This window comes from Ustilago hordei (genome assembly GCF_900519145.1).
Source record: "Ustilago hordei strain Uho2 genome assembly, contig: UHO2_contig_04, whole genome shotgun sequence".
Lineage (NCBI taxonomy): Eukaryota > Fungi > Basidiomycota > Ustilaginomycetes > Ustilaginales > Ustilaginaceae > Ustilago > Ustilago hordei.
In genome coordinates, this window is record NW_024545261.1 from 652648 (window position 1) to 669006 (window position 16359).

General features: G+C 52.4%; 8 protein-coding genes across 8 annotated transcripts; 4 read left to right on the plus strand and 4 right to left on the minus strand.

The window, feature by feature from the left end:
• Window positions 1-169: 169 nt before the first annotated feature.
• Window positions 170-2053, minus strand: UHO2_02554 (uncharacterized protein; the record flags this gene model as incomplete). Its single annotated transcript, XM_041555342.1, has 1 exon — window positions 170-2053. One exon carries the CDS (start codon window positions 2051-2053, stop codon window positions 170-172), a length of 1884 nt encoding a protein of 627 aa, XP_041411276.1.
• Window positions 2054-2620: 567 nt separating this feature from the next.
• UHO2_02555 (uncharacterized protein) lies at window positions 2621-4327 on the minus strand (the record flags this gene model as incomplete). Its single annotated transcript, XM_041555343.1, has 1 exon — window positions 2621-4327. One exon carries the CDS (start codon window positions 4325-4327, stop codon window positions 2621-2623), a length of 1707 nt encoding a protein of 568 aa, XP_041411277.1.
• A 1104-nt stretch (window positions 4328-5431) lies between these two features.
• Window positions 5432-7645, plus strand: UHO2_02556 (uncharacterized protein; the record flags this gene model as incomplete). Its single annotated transcript, XM_041555344.1, has 1 exon — window positions 5432-7645. The coding sequence occupies one exon, from the start codon at window positions 5432-5434 to the stop codon at window positions 7643-7645; it is 2214 nt and encodes a 737-aa protein (XP_041411278.1).
• Window positions 7646-7968: 323 nt separating this feature from the next.
• Window positions 7969-9126, plus strand: UHO2_02557 (uncharacterized protein; the record flags this gene model as incomplete). The annotated part of the gene is made up of 1 exon (XM_041555345.1): window positions 7969-9126. The coding sequence occupies one exon, from the start codon at window positions 7969-7971 to the stop codon at window positions 9124-9126; it is 1158 nt and encodes a 385-aa protein (XP_041411279.1).
• Window positions 9127-9198: 72 nt separating this feature from the next.
• Window positions 9199-10614, minus strand: UHO2_02558 (uncharacterized protein; the record flags this gene model as incomplete). The annotated part of the gene is made up of 1 exon (XM_041555346.1): window positions 9199-10614. One exon carries the CDS (start codon window positions 10612-10614, stop codon window positions 9199-9201), a length of 1416 nt encoding a protein of 471 aa, XP_041411280.1.
• Window positions 10615-10931: 317 nt separating this feature from the next.
• UHO2_02559 (uncharacterized protein) lies at window positions 10932-11410 on the plus strand (the record flags this gene model as incomplete). Its single annotated transcript, XM_041555347.1, has 3 exons — window positions 10932-10964; window positions 11048-11134; window positions 11216-11410. The coding sequence occupies 3 exons, from the start codon at window positions 10932-10934 to the stop codon at window positions 11408-11410; spliced, it is 315 nt and encodes a 104-aa protein (XP_041411281.1).
• Window positions 11411-11713: 303 nt separating this feature from the next.
• UHO2_02560 (uncharacterized protein) lies at window positions 11714-13522 on the minus strand (the record flags this gene model as incomplete). Its single annotated transcript, XM_041555348.1, has 1 exon — window positions 11714-13522. The coding sequence occupies one exon, from the start codon at window positions 13520-13522 to the stop codon at window positions 11714-11716; it is 1809 nt and encodes a 602-aa protein (XP_041411282.1).
• Window positions 13523-14909: 1387 nt separating this feature from the next.
• UHO2_02561 (uncharacterized protein) lies at window positions 14910-16037 on the plus strand (the record flags this gene model as incomplete). Its single annotated transcript, XM_041555349.1, has 1 exon — window positions 14910-16037. One exon carries the CDS (start codon window positions 14910-14912, stop codon window positions 16035-16037), a length of 1128 nt encoding a protein of 375 aa, XP_041411283.1.
• Between the last annotated feature and the right edge of the window lie 322 nt (window positions 16038-16359).

Below are 16359 nucleotides of genomic sequence, written 5' to 3' on the forward strand. Positions count from 1 at the left end.
CTGATGGGTCTAATCGATGGTGGAAGTTGCAATTCATTCTGTTTTCACGTCGTTGTCGGTGGCTGTGTGCAAATGTGACATGTGAAGGTGATCGAGAGGATGTGTGAAATGTTTGTGATTACGGTTTGGCTATTATTCGTCCGAAGACGCAAAAGCGTTGAATAGGGGTTTAGAATCCAGGAAAGCCCTCAAACTTGTCCCCTCCTCCCTGCTCGTCTCCATCTCCCATCACTTGACTCTTCGTCCTCTTATCACGATACGACTTCTTAACCCTCTTCGCACCAGCTTTATTCGTCACAGCATTACCTGCAGCAGTCATCACGCCGAACTCACTTGCGTTTGGATCTGCCAACCCCTCCACTGCCTCTCCTCTTTCCTCCCTCTCGTCTCCATCCTTCGATGTTTTGGAATAGATCGGCTCCGACTCGTACAAGTTCGGCAATCCAAGCGGGGAGATAACCGAAGTAGCTACAGTAGATGGCGGCGCGTGGTGGTACAACGTGTTTGAAGATTGATACGAGAAAATACCAGAGGAAGAATTGGATGATTTGGAAGAGGTTCGTTCGTGACGTCTCGGTTTATCGCGGTAGTTAGGACGACCAGCAGAGGAGGAGGAAGCGGATGTAGGAACGCGGTGGCCGGATGCACTACCGCCAGATGACGATCCGCCGGTGGTGGTGTGGGGGAAGGTGCGAGCGGTGAGACCGCCTCCACTGCGACTTCCTGCACTGCCGTCTTTGTTGCGCGACTTGAGTTTTTTGCGGCCGAAGGAGAGACCGGCGATATCCGCTTCGTCTTCCGACACCGTTTTGTCGGCGTGAGTGTCCTCTTCGGGTGCTGCTTGGGTGGAGGTTTCGATAAGAGGATTAGGGGAGAGAAAGCCATACTGCTCCTCCGCAGGCCGGGAAGGAGCATGGTAGTAATGATGATGATGCACCACACTACAAGGACCATGCTCTTCCACTGTTGCATAGTATCCTTCACCCTCCGCACCTTCTTCTGCATCTCCGTACTGATCGTATTTCGCACCGTGCTGCCCCTCTTCGTACCTGAACTCAGCCTGTTCGAACTCCTCGGCATACTGTTCCTCACCCTCAACATCCGCAAGCCCAAATCCACCAGCCGCAGCCTCAGCCTCGGCTTCCGTCCTCCACCGCTGTGCAGTCTGTGTTTCTTGTTGTAACTTGAACAACCCCGCTTTTGCAGTTTTGCGTTCTGCTTTGCGACGTGCTTTGGCGATCGCAGCTTCTTCTTCAGCCGCTAATCGAGCTTCCTCGTCCTTTTGATGTTGAGATTCGGCTTCTGCTTCTTGTTGCAGACGTCGTGCTTCCGCGTCTATGGCTTTCTGTCGCTCTGCTCGGGCTTTTGCTTCTTCTTCCTCCCTTGCTTTTACTTCTGCTTCTGTTTTGGCTTTCGCTGCAGCTGCTTCTGCCTCTGCTTCTGCATACGAGCTCGGCTGACCGAACCGAGCTATGGCTTGATCATCCAACATCCCCGCATCCGCATCAATATCGAACCCTGACCCAAGTAAACTTCCGGCACTATCCGTGCTCGCATCGCTAACCGATCTCGAATGTCTCGATGTCGCATGTATCGCCGATGAGTTTGTGGGCTGATTGTTCCTCCTCGCCCCTCTACTCAACACACTTCCGATGGATGCTGCTCTTTGTCTGCCTGCTCCTCCTGCATCGACATTCTTCCCATTTCTACCGAGTAAGCCGCACGACATGGCTCGCCCCCAATCCTCCAAGTCGAAAAAGAGCGTTCCGCAGGTTCGACCTTGCGCACGAGATCGTGCCCGAGCACGACGTCGTGCAGCGGCACTACTTCCACCTCGGCGAGAGTTTCGATCGGCAATGTTGCTGAGGAGTGAGATCGCGTCGGAGTCGTCGAAGTCATCCCCACCAGATTGGGGGATGAGTGATTCTCGTTCCTCTCGATTGCAGTAGGTGGTGGAGGTGGGTCGACCCGATCCTAGCCCACTGCTGCTGGTAGCGTTGTTGCGGTTGGAGGCAGAGGGAGTTTTGGACGAGCGACCTCCGAAGAGCGACATTGTCCAGCTGAATGGCGAAGCGGTGTTCGAGGGACCTGCTTCTGAGTTTCGTTCGTTACGAGTCATTGTCGAGTTGGGTATCCGGTTGCTTCGAGTGTATGGGGTCGGTTGATGATGTAAAGAGCCTCGCACAGTGACCTGCTAGAGCATCTGAGTGGATGCCTTGATGTGGTTCGAGAGCAAGGTGCGATTTTTGATGAGAAGTGTCGGAGAGGCAAAAAGCAAAGCTGGTGTTTGTGGTGTTGGACTCACCTGCCAAGTTAAGACTAGAAATCCAAAAAGTGCCTCTTTCAACACTCACATCGGCAGAGGAAGCGAGCTCGACACTGCGGCTGTGCAGCGCGTCTGTGTTGTTTGCCCCTGAAATGTGCGTTTTGGAGCGGTGCATCGTTGATCAACAGCATACAGCACACATTCACTCATTGCTATACAGTGCACATCATCACTTCACTTCTTTACAAACACGATTGGACTGGATGCATGAATGGTCGATATTGCAGTGATGCTGGAACAAAGGCTAAATAGACTGCCTCACAAGATGTGCGGTGGATGCGGGTATGATGCAGCTTACACCACCCCCCACTCCTTACGAGGCTGGTTCTGCGGTCGCTCGATACCCCAACCGCTTCCTGAAGCCGCGGCATTGTTGGCATCCGCAAAAGGATCAGCAAACGGATCATCATCAGCATCTTCATCCTCGTTCCAGCTGAAGCCGGGACCAATGCTGGGTCGGTGGTTTTGCGTAGTGCGCAACCATTCCTCCTCATCCGAATCGTTCAGGTTGGACCACGAAGCGCCTTCGGGTCGTGAAGATGTAGCTGCAAGTTGGCGAGCCCGTCCAGGCGCCTGTTGACCCGAATGATGTGCATCCGCTGAGTCTTCCGACTCGTAGTCGCTGTAGTCGGACAGAGCGCCGTGCTGAGTACTGCTTCCTGCTGCTTCGCTGGCCATCATTCCACGTCGGCCGTGTCCACTCTGCTGTCCTTGCGATTGTGGATGCAGATAGCCTCCAGCTTGGTCTTCTTGGAAATCGAGATCAATCAGGTCGTTCATCGCACCACCGCCACCACCGCGCTGAGCACCGCCGCTAGGCCCAGCACCAGTGGCCTCTGGACTCATGTCAAAGCTGCGCATGCTTCCAACACGCGAGTTGTGACGTTCAATACGCACCCTCTGTCGTGTCTGTAGCTTTTCCAGCTCGCTGTCGGGAGCATCGAGACGTGCCTTGGCAATCCTCTTGCGCACCAACTCGATCTCGGCATCGTCTGCTGCAATCCTTGCGGCAGTCTTCTGCTCGGCAGTCTGTCCTGAGCCTGAAATGGCAGCAAGCGGCTCTTCATCGTCCGAGTCGAGTTCGACAGGTTTCGAGAGATGGTCGTAGAGCTCGAGCGCCAAGATGATCTGGTCGTTGGCGTTGATGAGCGATCCAAGAAACTCTTCATCCTTGACCAGCTGAACGTATCGGATGATCTTCTTTCGCTCCACCTTGGTCTTGACGAGGTAGTCCTGGACACGTGCGTTCTGAGTGACACTCTCCTTTTCACGGTTGACGTGTTGCAGAGCGTTGACTAGAGCTGTGGCTACTTGTTGCGAGATGGCAAGCGATTGCAAGATTGCGGGCTTCTCCTGTTCGAAGTTGAATGTCGGTCGCTTTCCACCTTTCTGTCTGCGCAGCTTGCTCTTCTTCTCCTCTTCCTTTTGGAGTTGTTCGGCAGCTTTACGGTCACTTCGAATCTGTGCCTCGATACGTTGCTTCTCCTGCAGCTTACGATAGGCTTCAGCAGCCTGGCTCTTCCGTTGCGCTTCAGATTTTTTACCACCTCCACAAGCCTGGTAGAGACCAGCGACCATCTTCATGGATGGATCATCCTTGAACTGCTGATGCCACGAGAGCAGCACTCTCATCAAGAGCTTACGAACCGAGACATCGACGAGCTGATCCTGGGACATGATCTTGATACGGTCCACGAGCTGATCGTTGGCGAAAGTAGTCTGGAAACGCTGACCACAGTTCTCGACGAGGGCTTTGAGGATAACGAGTGCACGTTTTTGTCCGTGCACATTCGAGTACTTGAGCTTCTTGCGGAGTGCACGGCTCGCTTCGGCGGGACCGGTAGATTGCAAGTTGATAGCTTCGACGAGTTCGGGGATTCCATCGTATTCTTCTTCAGCGTATCGTTGGGTGCAGAGTCGATCGATCCAGTCGGTGACAGCAGTGAAGGGCTTGCGGCTTCCCATGAAGCCCTGAGCCTGGTCGGTGAGCTCCTTGAGCATACTCATCGTGTTGTAGGCTCCACTTCGTAGCGGGGTGGAGGCGTGGTTGATGAGGTCTGTTGGTGGCGGGATGGGAAACGGCTGTGATGACGAAAGCTAGGCAAAGGGAGGAGAGCAGCGAAAACGTGGCCGGTGAGTTGGAGTCCAAGCAAAGGGTGCAGCAGGCAACACACTAACAGAAGGCGGAGAAGAGTGTCAGTCTTCGATGGCGAAAGGCGCACCGGCAACTACTCTAAGTCGAAAGTGACTGGCCTGTGCAGTCAACACGCAGCAGCCAAAAAGCAAACACTCGGCTACTCACAGAAGTGACGCACGAAATCGGTGAATTTCGCTCAACGGAGCCAATACTTTTTGTCGGTGTAACATTCTTTCTTTCTTCGTTGGCCACGCCATCGCCTATGCAAAGCCTTAGCCGGTGCCTACGGTTGGTGAAATCTTAACTCTCGTCTCAGCGCATCTGAACCGTTGATTGAGCTCGCTGTATTGCATTCGTCATGAGTGAGTTGCGCACTCTACTGTAGGAGCTAGCGAATGATATGTGCGCTTTGCACTTCAGGACATCCAAGCGTCTCTTTTCCGAGTGTAGGGGCTGCTTACATCTCACTCTAGGTAGAAACCAGTGTGGGTTCAAGCATTCGGCTCTACTTGCACCCGATAGCCGAACACAAAAAGCACAACATTTTCTGGTTCAGTTCTACCGGTCATTATGTGTAACCAAAATTCTCAGACAAAAACCGAAAAGATTTCCTTTTTGCTCGTTTTGTGTTTCGCAAGGTCTGAGTCGCTGCCAACGGCCCCAAATCTGTCTGTTCAGGGCCCACCATCCGTCTAGGTCCGGGAATGAGACTCGCTCGCTGACTGGTGGCATCGGAATCGGAAATCTGCTAAGGGTTCAATCTGAGCTTGGAACGGGCAGATTTCTGTTCGCATTTCTTCTCCGTCGTCCTGACCACCATTCCATCATCACCCACATCCGATGACTCAGCATACCTAGACTCGCTTCCATAGCGAGTAGCTCGAGCTCGATTCACCGCACATCAGTGAATGAAGAGGCATTGTTATCCAGTCTCCCCTTCCACATTTCGACTCTGGTAAACAGCAGCCATGCCTCCGGCTCATCGCGGACCCACAGCTTCGCCCATGGACAGGTGGACAGATGCATCTCCCAGCGCTATTGCTAGCGGCTTCCAGACCGCCATGTCGCTTGGTCCTCAGCCACGCCTCGATTTCACCATGCCCCCTTCTGGTCTTTCTCAAAACGTGACTTCGGCCAGTTTCAACACCGATGACGAGGAGGACTTTGACGATGACGAAGACGGAGATGGCGCTTCACCTGCCAATGCCACCGGCAAGAAAGGCAAAGGGCCAAAAGGCAAGAAAAGCGCTGCTGCTAACAAAAGCAAAGACACAAAAGCTGCTCAACACAGGAAGGAGCAGAACAGAGCCGCTCAGCGAGAATTTCGTCAACGCAAACAGCAATACATCCGCGCACTCGAGGCCAGAGTCGAGCTTCTCTCTTCCGACCACGATACCCAAGTCAATCGTCTTCGATTCGCTTTGCGTCACTTGCTCGCTGAAAACAACGCTCTTCGTGCCATCGTCACCAGTCTCGCTCACTTCATCGGCAAGCGCAGCATTGGAGGTTGTCTTGTAGAAGCAGGCATGACCAGGGAAATGCTCGAGGCTACCATGAGCTCTTCTAGCGAAAAAGTCATGTCCGAAGCATGGGCCAACTGGCCAGATGCAGGCGAATGTGAAGCGCTCAAAGAGATTCGCAAGGAGAGCAACATTCCTATCGAGGGTCTTCCAGAGAGCAAGCTCACCAACTACTTCCGCGACATGAACAACGGCAGCAGTAGCAGCAACACAAAGAACGCCAGCGCTGACGCTGAGACAGAAGTATCGACTGGAGGAAAGAAGAAGAGGACTATCGACGAACTCAATGGTAAAGACGCTAAGCGCACACGCAAGACCGACGACACGCAAAAGTCAAATGGAGCTGGTGCGGCCAATACTGCGACAGCATCTTCCACGCAAAGCAGTCCAGCCGCTCGTCAGGAAGCTGCCAGCGGCAGCGATAGCTTCAACTTTGTCTCTTCGCCTCAGAGGATGCCCGCGAATGATCCCAACCAAACCTGGCAGCAGCAACAACAGCAGCAACAGCAGCAGCAACAGCAGCAGCAGCAAATGCAGCAAATGCAATATCCACTGCCAACACAGTTCTGGCAACCGTCTGAATCTCTCATCCGCCAGGGTCGCAACGATGTCGACTCCATGTTTGCTCAAACGCTCCTCGGAGGCGGCAACGCTGACTTTGCCAGCTTCACTTCCATGTTTCCTGGTGGCGGGATGAACCAGAACCTCTTTTCGCAGCAAGGTTCCGCGTCATTCAGCGGTCTTGTTCCCAATAACAACAACAACGGCGGTGCAACAGGTCAAACACCAGACATGAGCTATCTCGGTTTCGGTGCAACACCTCCAAGTTTCGGCCTGCCAGACAATTCATCCTCATACTCCGCAGCGATGCCTTCGACTTTCAACAGCCAAGTATTGCCCACTGCGAAAACCAGCGGCCTCGATATTGCTCTCATCCCTTGCACCGTCCGAGCTTCCCCTGAGCTCTTGCAACTCCATCGAAGACGCTTTGCACGTGTCATCTCTCAAGTCAACCGTATATGGGCCAAACGAGGTGCAGATGCCTTCTACAACACCCCGGTCGACTATCAGATCGATGACAGCGATATGAAGTTCTTAGAAGAGCGAGAGACAACCGACCCTCACATCAAGCTAGCCAACATCCAACTACCCAACAACTGGGATGAAGGAGACCTCAGAAAGCGCGCACAATCCAAAGAAGCAAAGGACAACTTTGACATGGAGAAAAAGATCGAAGCGATTCTACTCCTTCGCTATCACAGCACCAACCACCACATTAATCCGAACTACGTCCTCCCCCCAATCCTCAAACCTACACCATTACAGCTCTCGACACCACACGATATTGGGATTGACATCATACCCTGGGCGTCGATTCGCGATAAGATGATTCAGATGAACAACATCGATCTGCACAACCTGTTGATTGATCTGTCCCGCTTCATGTCGCCGGAAGGAGCCGATGTGAATTCGGAAAGGTCTTGGATTTTGACATGGCCATTTTTCATTAGGTATCCCCAGCTAGCGGATGCGGATTTGTTGGAGAACATGAATAGGCAGAGAGTCTTGAGAGGTGAGGAGAAAGTGACGATGGATGATGTTTGGAAGGAGCATCAGAAGTTTACTAAGTTCACGCAGGCTAAGCTGAAAGAGATCAGCTAGATGAGCTCTCATATGGCGTACTTCACTCCAGCTCGGCTTTCGTCATGTATTTGTAGATGCACAGGAGAGCAAGAATGCGAATCCGCATACCCTTTGAAGACGATGAGTATCCGAATGTGATGTGAACACTGTGTGGTGAAGCTCTGAACGTGGGCATGGTGAGAAACTCGGAATTCGGCCCTCCGCAACCCTGACTCGCGGGAGGATCGGCGTTTTGATGCTTCGGTTTCGTATTCATCTTCGTACTTTCTTCTTGCATCTCTGCATCGCTTCTCTCATCTACTTTGAAGTCACCTTGCATCGACTAGGCTCAGGATGACAAGATGATCCGACCCGCGATATCAGCACGTCTTTCAGGTCCGTCTATTACGCCCGTGACAAGGCATTGGACACCGAGCAGAGCAGGAAGACTTTACTCGATCGACTCGACTTCAACCTCGACGTTTTCTTCGGCTTCCTCGTCATCTGATCCTTCAAGCAGCAACACCTCATCGTCCTCACCAACCCGCTCAACCTCAGCTCCTACTCCGTTGAAGTATGCAAGCTTCAAAGCAGACCCATTATTCCGTCCCACCTCCTCACGTCCGCGTCAACGCAGCTGTCTCTCACGCGCACTCTTCATCCTAGGCTGGATGCCCGTTGCCGCGTTCATCACCACCTATTTCTACTCCGTTGGCAATGTCACCGGCGGCTCAATGTCACCCACCCTCAATGGATCATACACCACCGCCTCAGCCTCCAACTCTCCCTCAGACGTCGTTCTTCTCAACCGAACCCTCATGTACAATCATAACGAACTTCGACCCGGCGACATCGTCATTCTCATTTCCCCCCTCGATCCCAAAGCTTTACTCATGAAGCGCATTATCGCGTTGCCGGAAGATACAGTACGAGTTTGGGTTCCGAGCACGGGCGGGAATGGTGGGAAATGGGCAAGAATCGAGATCCCACCCGGTCACGTATGGGTGGAGGGAGATGCAGCGGTTGATATCGTTCCTGGCTCTCTGGAACGCATCGCTAATCATCCTGCCTCATTTTCTTCGGCCCCGTTGAGGAACAAGAGTAGAGACTCAAGAGAATTCGGACCAGTGCCAATGGGACTCATCACCTCTCGTATAGAAGCCATTCTCTGGCCGCCAAGGAGGTTCGGTTACCCAGCACCACGCCCGACTGACAACGCTGCAAAGCCAGGCCAATACCCTCCGTCAACGTCAGTAGGAAAAGATAGGTCGACGCAGGTGAACCCAAGTCTAGCCAGAATATTGAATGAAATGACGAGTTTGGCACCGAAATCGAGGATGAAGGCGCATCCGGAAGATAGTGTAATTAGTCCTTATGTTGATTGGGTTGATCCAACTCTGGCTAATGCTGACGAGGGAGAGGATGGGGTGAGGGTGGAGAGGGGTGAATATGATGAGAGGAGGAAAGATACTTGGAACCATCTGTCGAGGGGTGGGAGGTTGGGCGATGACGCGGACTAGCACCAACCTCCTTCTCTTCAATCCATGCAATATATTCGCGATTACACAGAGAAATGGGTAGAGAGTGCGTGTCTATTGCGAAAGTAAGTGCAGTATCTGTTCTCGATGCGATTGAAGCCATTTGTCTTGATCCATTCCGCGTTGCATGAACCAGTTCCCTTCCTCGCCGCGTTTCTCTATCGTTGGAGTATTACCGCCGTCGTGAGATTTGAGCGAGTTCACTACCTGCTCATGGCTCCAACTTGGGTCTGCATCAGGTATGCGCACCCACCTAGGTGCCAGCGAATACGCCGTCCCCACAGTATCATACACACACCTATTCTGCGTTCTGATCAAGTACATCATCCCGCCCCACCCCACCAGCCCCAACGCCCCTGCTATCAACACCAGCGTGTTCGCAACCAGCCCTAGCAGCACACTTCCAACGAACAGTCCTGTCAGTAGCGAGATAGCCAACAATGAACCATGCGGGTTGAACAACGCCCCACATCGCCGTGTCAGAAACGGTATTGGGACCCAAACAACGTTGTACATCGGTCCATCATTCATCCCTGCTACCTCTATCGTCACTTCTACTCCTTCCGAATTGTGGGCTCTACCCTTCCCTTTCCCAGCATCCGCTTCCAAATATAGGGATTGGAGGGATCTTTGAAGTCGAGACATGTCCCAGCCCCAAACACAACGCTTACAAATGAGAATCTTGGAGAAATGACGATCGTCACTGAACCTCTCAAACGCTTCCTGCAAAGGAATTGAGACGAGGCGTGTAGTTGTACGTTTACGTTTACGGGCGAAAACAGAGCCGAGATCAAAATCGCCTCCTTTTACATCTGCTTCTTCTTCGTCCCCCTCCTCTTCTTCCGTCTCCTGTTGCTGTGTGTGTAGAGGGGCGGAAGCGGTAGAATTAAGCGGTGTCCACGGGGGCAACTTACCAGATCGCAATCGCTCATTGTATCGAACGATCTCTTCCCGAGTCGCATAAAGCGTCCGTTTCTGAGACTTGTTATACACTTGCAACGCCTTCTGTTCCCCCGCATCCCCCAGATCGCTGGTGGAGTTGAGCAGTCGAAAGAATCCCTTCACCCTGTCCCCAAAACTCAACGGCCCTATGGTGGGGAGGCCCCGCAAACAAGGTATGTCATTAGCCAAGGCATACGGTAACGAGTCTTGCTCTGTCAGTTCTGCCAGCGGGACCTCTATCACTTTGCCATTGGAGACATGAATTCGCAGCGAAAGCTTCTGAGAATGGTGAGGGTTGGAGCGTGTATCGGAAAGGAATGACTTGAGAAGGTCTGTGGGGTCGTTCGCGAGGGATGATGAGGGTGATGCGACGAAGCGGCGTTGTGCCATGCGACCTTGTAAGGTGGAGGAGGAGGAGGAGGGAGAATGGGATTCAAGATCGTCTTCAGAAGTGCGAGAGAGAGGTTGGTAGCCTGAAGATGAGGAGGTAGGTGGGTATGAGTGACCGTTTTGTGGGAGAGGTGGCATCCTGGGTCGCGAAGAGCCTATCCGAGAACCTGCTGCGGTTCCAGAGAGTCTGCTGCTAGGATCCTTCAAGCTTCGCAGTGGAAGATGGTGAATGCAGTTAACAAGAACAGGAAGAAGACGTCTAGAAGCGTTGGCCCGAACGTGCAGCCTTACCTTGGACTCCGAATTCCGAAGGCGTGAAAAGTGGAGCAGTGAAAGGCGCAGATCAGGGTCCAGATCTTCTTTCCTCACCTTCTCTTCATACCGCTCTGTTTCTCTGCTTGCCTCTTGCGTCCATCGAGAAGATGGCGTCGTGACGCTAGCACTTTCAGCATAAGATGGCGCGTTCCGTAAACCAACCACAAGTCCAGGTACGTCTCGCTCTCACCCATTCGCTCAGCGCCCTTTACATCGTGCTGACACTATATCTCTTCTCCGATACAATGGTGCGAAGGGCACCTCCAATCGAATCGTTGGAAGCCTCATTCTCTTCACAGCTCTATCTCTGTTCGGAGTATATACGCTGTGGGCGATCGTCCTGGTAAGTTCCGCTTCCTCGCTGCACTTTGCGCAAGCATCAGCTGACGCCGTTTTTTGTTGACCTACTGTGTGCAATTGACAGCCTTTCCTGCCAGACGACTCACCAATACACACTTGGGTACCTGACCGTCGGTGGACCATCACAATACCTTCAATCGTACTTGTAGTGGGGTTGAGCACCGTCGGTATCTTCATCGGGCTGTTGCTGAGGGAAGATGCGAAGCAGGATCTGGCCAAGCAAGCGACGGGACTAGGGTCGGGTAGAAAGAGCCGCTGATACCGAGTCACATCTCTCCGCTGGGAGGAGGAGTCGCATCTACCCATGGACTGTCATGCAACTCTTCATGTCATGACATATCTCAACATTAGATACTCCGAGTTCACGATTACAAGCTATTAGATGCAGAGAGAAAGCCGATTACCATTTTGTGAATGCATCCAAATACAAAGGAGTAGAAACAGTAGAAGTACAAGACAGCGTGCAAAGCTGGACGCCTAAAGAAAGAGAAAGAGATCGTCCCCTATAGAAGGGTATGATGGAAATGTTGGGACGATACAGTGAAGTTTTCAACTGGACGTTTTACTTGGTACCGAGGACACCAGCAATGCAAGCGCTCGAGCAGGTAACAAGGATACCGGTGGCCAACGACAAAGGAGCCAATCGGGCAATTGCACCACCACGGCTAGGAGCCAAACCGGAAAGCACACCGATGTTGATACCGAGCGAGCCAATGTTACCGAATCCAGCAAGCATGAAGTTGGAAATCAGCACCGATCGGTCCGAAAGAGGGTTGGCGCTGGTCTTGATCTTTGCGAGGTCAGCGTAAGCGACGAACTCGTTTGCGACGATCTTAGTAGCGAGGAGCTGAGCGACACGAAGAAGTTCGGCTTTGGGAACACCCATGCACCAGCAGAAGGGGTAAAGGACATAGCCGAGGATCAAGGTGAGGGTGAGGTTGTTGATGGTCCAGAAGTTACCGATGTAGGTGAGAAGACCGTTGACAGTGTATAGGAGCGAAACAATGCAGAGTACGTTGCAGAAGATGAGAGCGGCAACGCGAACACCGAGCCAAGCACCGTTGGAGAAGGCGTGGAGTGGGTCGACTGCATCGGCTTTTTCGTTGAGTTGGATGTTGACGGATCCGGCGGTAACGGGAATTTCGGTTTCGGGGACGACCATCTTGGCAGCAGCGATCGAGGCGGGGATGGACATGACTGCGGCAGTAATCAAGTGAGTGGGAGAAACACCCATCTGGACGTAAGCAAGGAAGACGGAACCAGCAATGGTAGCGAAACCAGAGGTCAAGACCTGGAAGATCTCGGCGTTGGTCATCAAGTCCAAGAAGCTCTGAACGAGCACAGCGTTCTCACCCTGACCGATGAAAGGCGAGGCAGCAGCCACAACAGCCTCGGCACCGGAAATGCCCATCAACTTGAAGAAGAACCAAGCAAACTTGCGAATAGCCCACGACATAACGCCGAGGTACGAAAGCAAGACGACAAGCGCAACGAAGAAGATAATCGAGGACAAAGTGTCGATGAAGAAGTAGTGCTGACCAGCAAGGTCACCCCAGAAGAAGGCGGCACCACCGAGCTGACCCTGAGCGAGCAAGTCTGCAGCGGCGAAGGCGAGCCACTTAGCGACGCTGAAGAAAGCGCCAGTCTTGAAAACCAAAAGACCAATGATCATCTGGAGACCGAGACCAGTGAAGATTGGCTGGAGCTTGATAGCGGCACGACGGGTCGAGATGAGGTAGAAGAAACAGTTGATGAGGAAAAGACCGAAAAGCGAACGAGCACGGTCGGCGTATCGCGACTCGGGAACTTCCTTGATACCGAAAGCACTACCAAAGTAGAGAGCGAGGAGAGCGAGCCATCCGAGACCAATCTGACCGTAGTGGGGGACCATGCTCCAAGGCTTGGAAACGCAGTTGGTCCAGAAAGTCTCGATGGCGTTGGCGAAAGGCTTCTTGGAGATGTATCGGTCGTTGTGGAAGAGAATGAGAAGAATGAAGAACCAAGACCAGAAAGTGGTAATGACCCATCGGTGGCGAGTCTCTTCACGAATGATACCAGGCAACCACCAGCCGAGGATCAAGGAGATGAGAGCCATGTCAAGGACAACGCGGGTAGCCTTGTGGGTGCGAATGGAGCGCCAGACCTTGCTGACACGACCAGGCTCACCCTGAGGGTGAGGCTCGATGGCCTCGACGGGGGGACGACCATTGTGGCTTTCGAGATCGCGGTCGGAAGCCTGGTAGGCGAGCTTGTCGTCGGCGAGGTCGTTGTGAGAGCGAGAGCCATCGTTGCTGTTGGCAGCGTGCTGCTCAGCAACGGAAGCGTCCTTGGTGAGCTGAGGAGTCTGGGAGGTGGGGGCAGGAGCAGACATGGTGCCTAGAGTAATCTAGTATGGTGGTGGCGAGGACAAGTTTTTGTGGTGAAGAGGAGGGTGAAATGAGCCACTGTGTTTGGGAGAACGAGTTGGCTGTAGATGGAAGGTTGGTTCCGCAAGGAAGCGGAAGCACCAAGGGTGAGAGGAGGGGCCGGGAGGGGGGTTTGGGTGGGGTAGACAGGGGATAGTGAAGGGGTCGATGAAAGAAGGTTGTTGTATGATATAGGAGCCGGGAGGGAATGAGAAAGGGGGACGCAGAGGTCAAAGATAGATAACAGTCCTAGGAAGAGGCATACGAGGTAGCACAAGGCAACCGGTTCAGCACAAACTTTTTGGCAGCAAAAAAAAAAAAAAAAAAAAAAAAAAAAGCGCTCCAGACAATCTGCGAACAGGAATAAAATTTAAAAAAAAACGGCGACCAACGCAGGAGTTGAGCTGCTCGTCAGTCATCCTTCCTCCTCGCTGCCTTTCGCCTCTCTTGCCACACAAAGCAGAGTGTGTGGTGGCGACTGGTGTCAGGGACGAGCGAGACCTTTCAGGAATCTAGCAGGAGAGCTTGGCCGTGCTGGCATGTGGCAAAGGTAGACTAATGCCGAGCAGGGAGGACGTCTGTGTACATGCTATCCAGAACTCTCTTATCGCGACAAGCAGCGAGCAAAGAAGAATCAAGGGAAACCGGGTGCCTTGCAAGCACAGGGGAAAGGAGCGAAAGGAGCGAAAGGAGCCAATGAGAGCAAGAGCAAAAGGCTCGCACCGGCGATAGGCAACAGGAGTTGAAGAAGGGGGATGAGGCAAAGTGGCGAAGGAGAAGACTCGCTTGGTTGCGGAAGCCAGACTCCGAACCGGTGAGAATGCGTTCTCTCTCACACTTAGAGCGGGCATGGCATGACACTGAAGGCAGAGAAAGGAACAAGAACTTATCGCAGCTGCTGAAAGGCAAAAAGGAGCAACGTCTTCCGAAGCATTGTCAATCCACGAACCAACAAGCCTGGACACTTTGTCCCATTTTTATACACATTCTTCCCGCCTCAAACTGGCACGAGAGAGGAGGTTACTGTGCTTTGCCAGTCGGACCGACTTTCGATTCATACATAAAGCGGTAATTGTGAGAGCATGAGCTTGTACGGCGTTGGACCACATGAATGAATGAGCAAGTTCAAGCGAGAAGACACTGTCAAGGATTTCCAAATTTCCATTTCCAAATTTCCATTTCCGAATTTCCATTTCCAATCGCCGTCGCACTGTTCAGAATGGACAGGCACACATGCAATTGAGTTAGGGACCGAGTTGAAGTAGATAAAAGCTGCACAAAGCGTAGAGACTGCGGAGAAAGTGTTTACGGCCAAGAAAAAGGCTTGCGCAAAAGGGGCTCAGCAGCACACACATGCATGCATTCCAAGCATGCACGAGTGGGGAAAACTTGAAGATACTTGACTTGCATTTGTACTTAGAACTATCATCATCAACAAAAACACTTCAACTGATTAAGAGTCTGATGCTCAGTGCAATGCCACCATTGACAAGAGCCAGACAGACAGGAAGAGATGATGAACAAGTGGCTGCAGCCACAGGTAACGGTCGAGAGGAAGGATGGCTCATGCAGGTAGTCAGGATCCTCCAGCTAGTGAACCCAGCACTGATGGCCAAGGAGGCAATCATACGGGCTATGGGCCTTGTTAGCATCAGTGGCCAGACCCCACATGGAGAGATGGAGAAGATCCCCAAGGATGTATTGAGTTCCATCACACACATCAAGAAGCTCAGCAATAGCAACTGGCATACTTGGGAACCAACATTCATCAACTGTCTTCAGAGGGTACACAATGCAAAGGAGATACTATATGGCATTATTGCACCTGGAAGCGAGGAGTACAATGAAGATCTGGACAAGGCCCTCGTGGGCCTCATCCATGCTTGTTGTGACAACAGCCCAGACAGTTGCATCGACACCTACACTGTTAGGGGTGCAGATGAGGAGGTCCAACTTGGCAGCATGCTGTATGCCAAGCTCAAGAAAGCACTGACACTGAACGATGCTGTAAAGCGAGCAGGACTGCAGGATCATATTCACATGGTGTGCTTGCACAATCGAGACATTGTCAGGCTAGGCAAGGAACTTGATTCAATCTGGAATGATGCAGCACATCTCAGAAAGCGCTTTGACAAGGACCTCAAGAAGTCAACTCTCTATCACTGCACAGCCCAAGATTGGTTCTATGCCAACACCATCGATGCACTCAAGACAGCTAAGCCAGATTGTGAGTATGATGAAGCCTACCACACACTAGCAAAGAAGCAGCAGGATGGCAAGATCTCTGGCCACATTAGAGGGGCAGCCAGGGTTGCTGTGAGTGCAGAGCAGGGGGACAACAACCAGGCAGAGCAGGGACCAAGGGGCAGATGCGATCCCTGCAACCCCTCAGCCCCTCCGAAATGCTACACGTGTGGAGGACCAAACCATATCACCCACAATTGCATGAACAACAATATGACACAAGAAGCAAGCCACTAGGAACTTGGGTGCACCTTCCTAGTGATTGATGGGGGCAAGCAATTGGCATGTGACACCTGGATCATCGATTCAGGTGCAACTCATCATATGGTAAATGATGAGAGAATGCTGCTCACCTCGATGAGCAAGGTCAGCCAGATCAGTATGGCAGGGGATGAAAGGCTTCAGGTGAAGGCCATAGGAGATGCCTCCCTTTGGGTTGGTGAGGCTACCATCCAGCTATTGGATGTGCTCTATGTGCCAAAACTCAATGCTAATTTATTGTCCATACAAGGCTTGATCTAGAATGGTGCATGAGTAACCTTTGATGAGTTTGGGACTA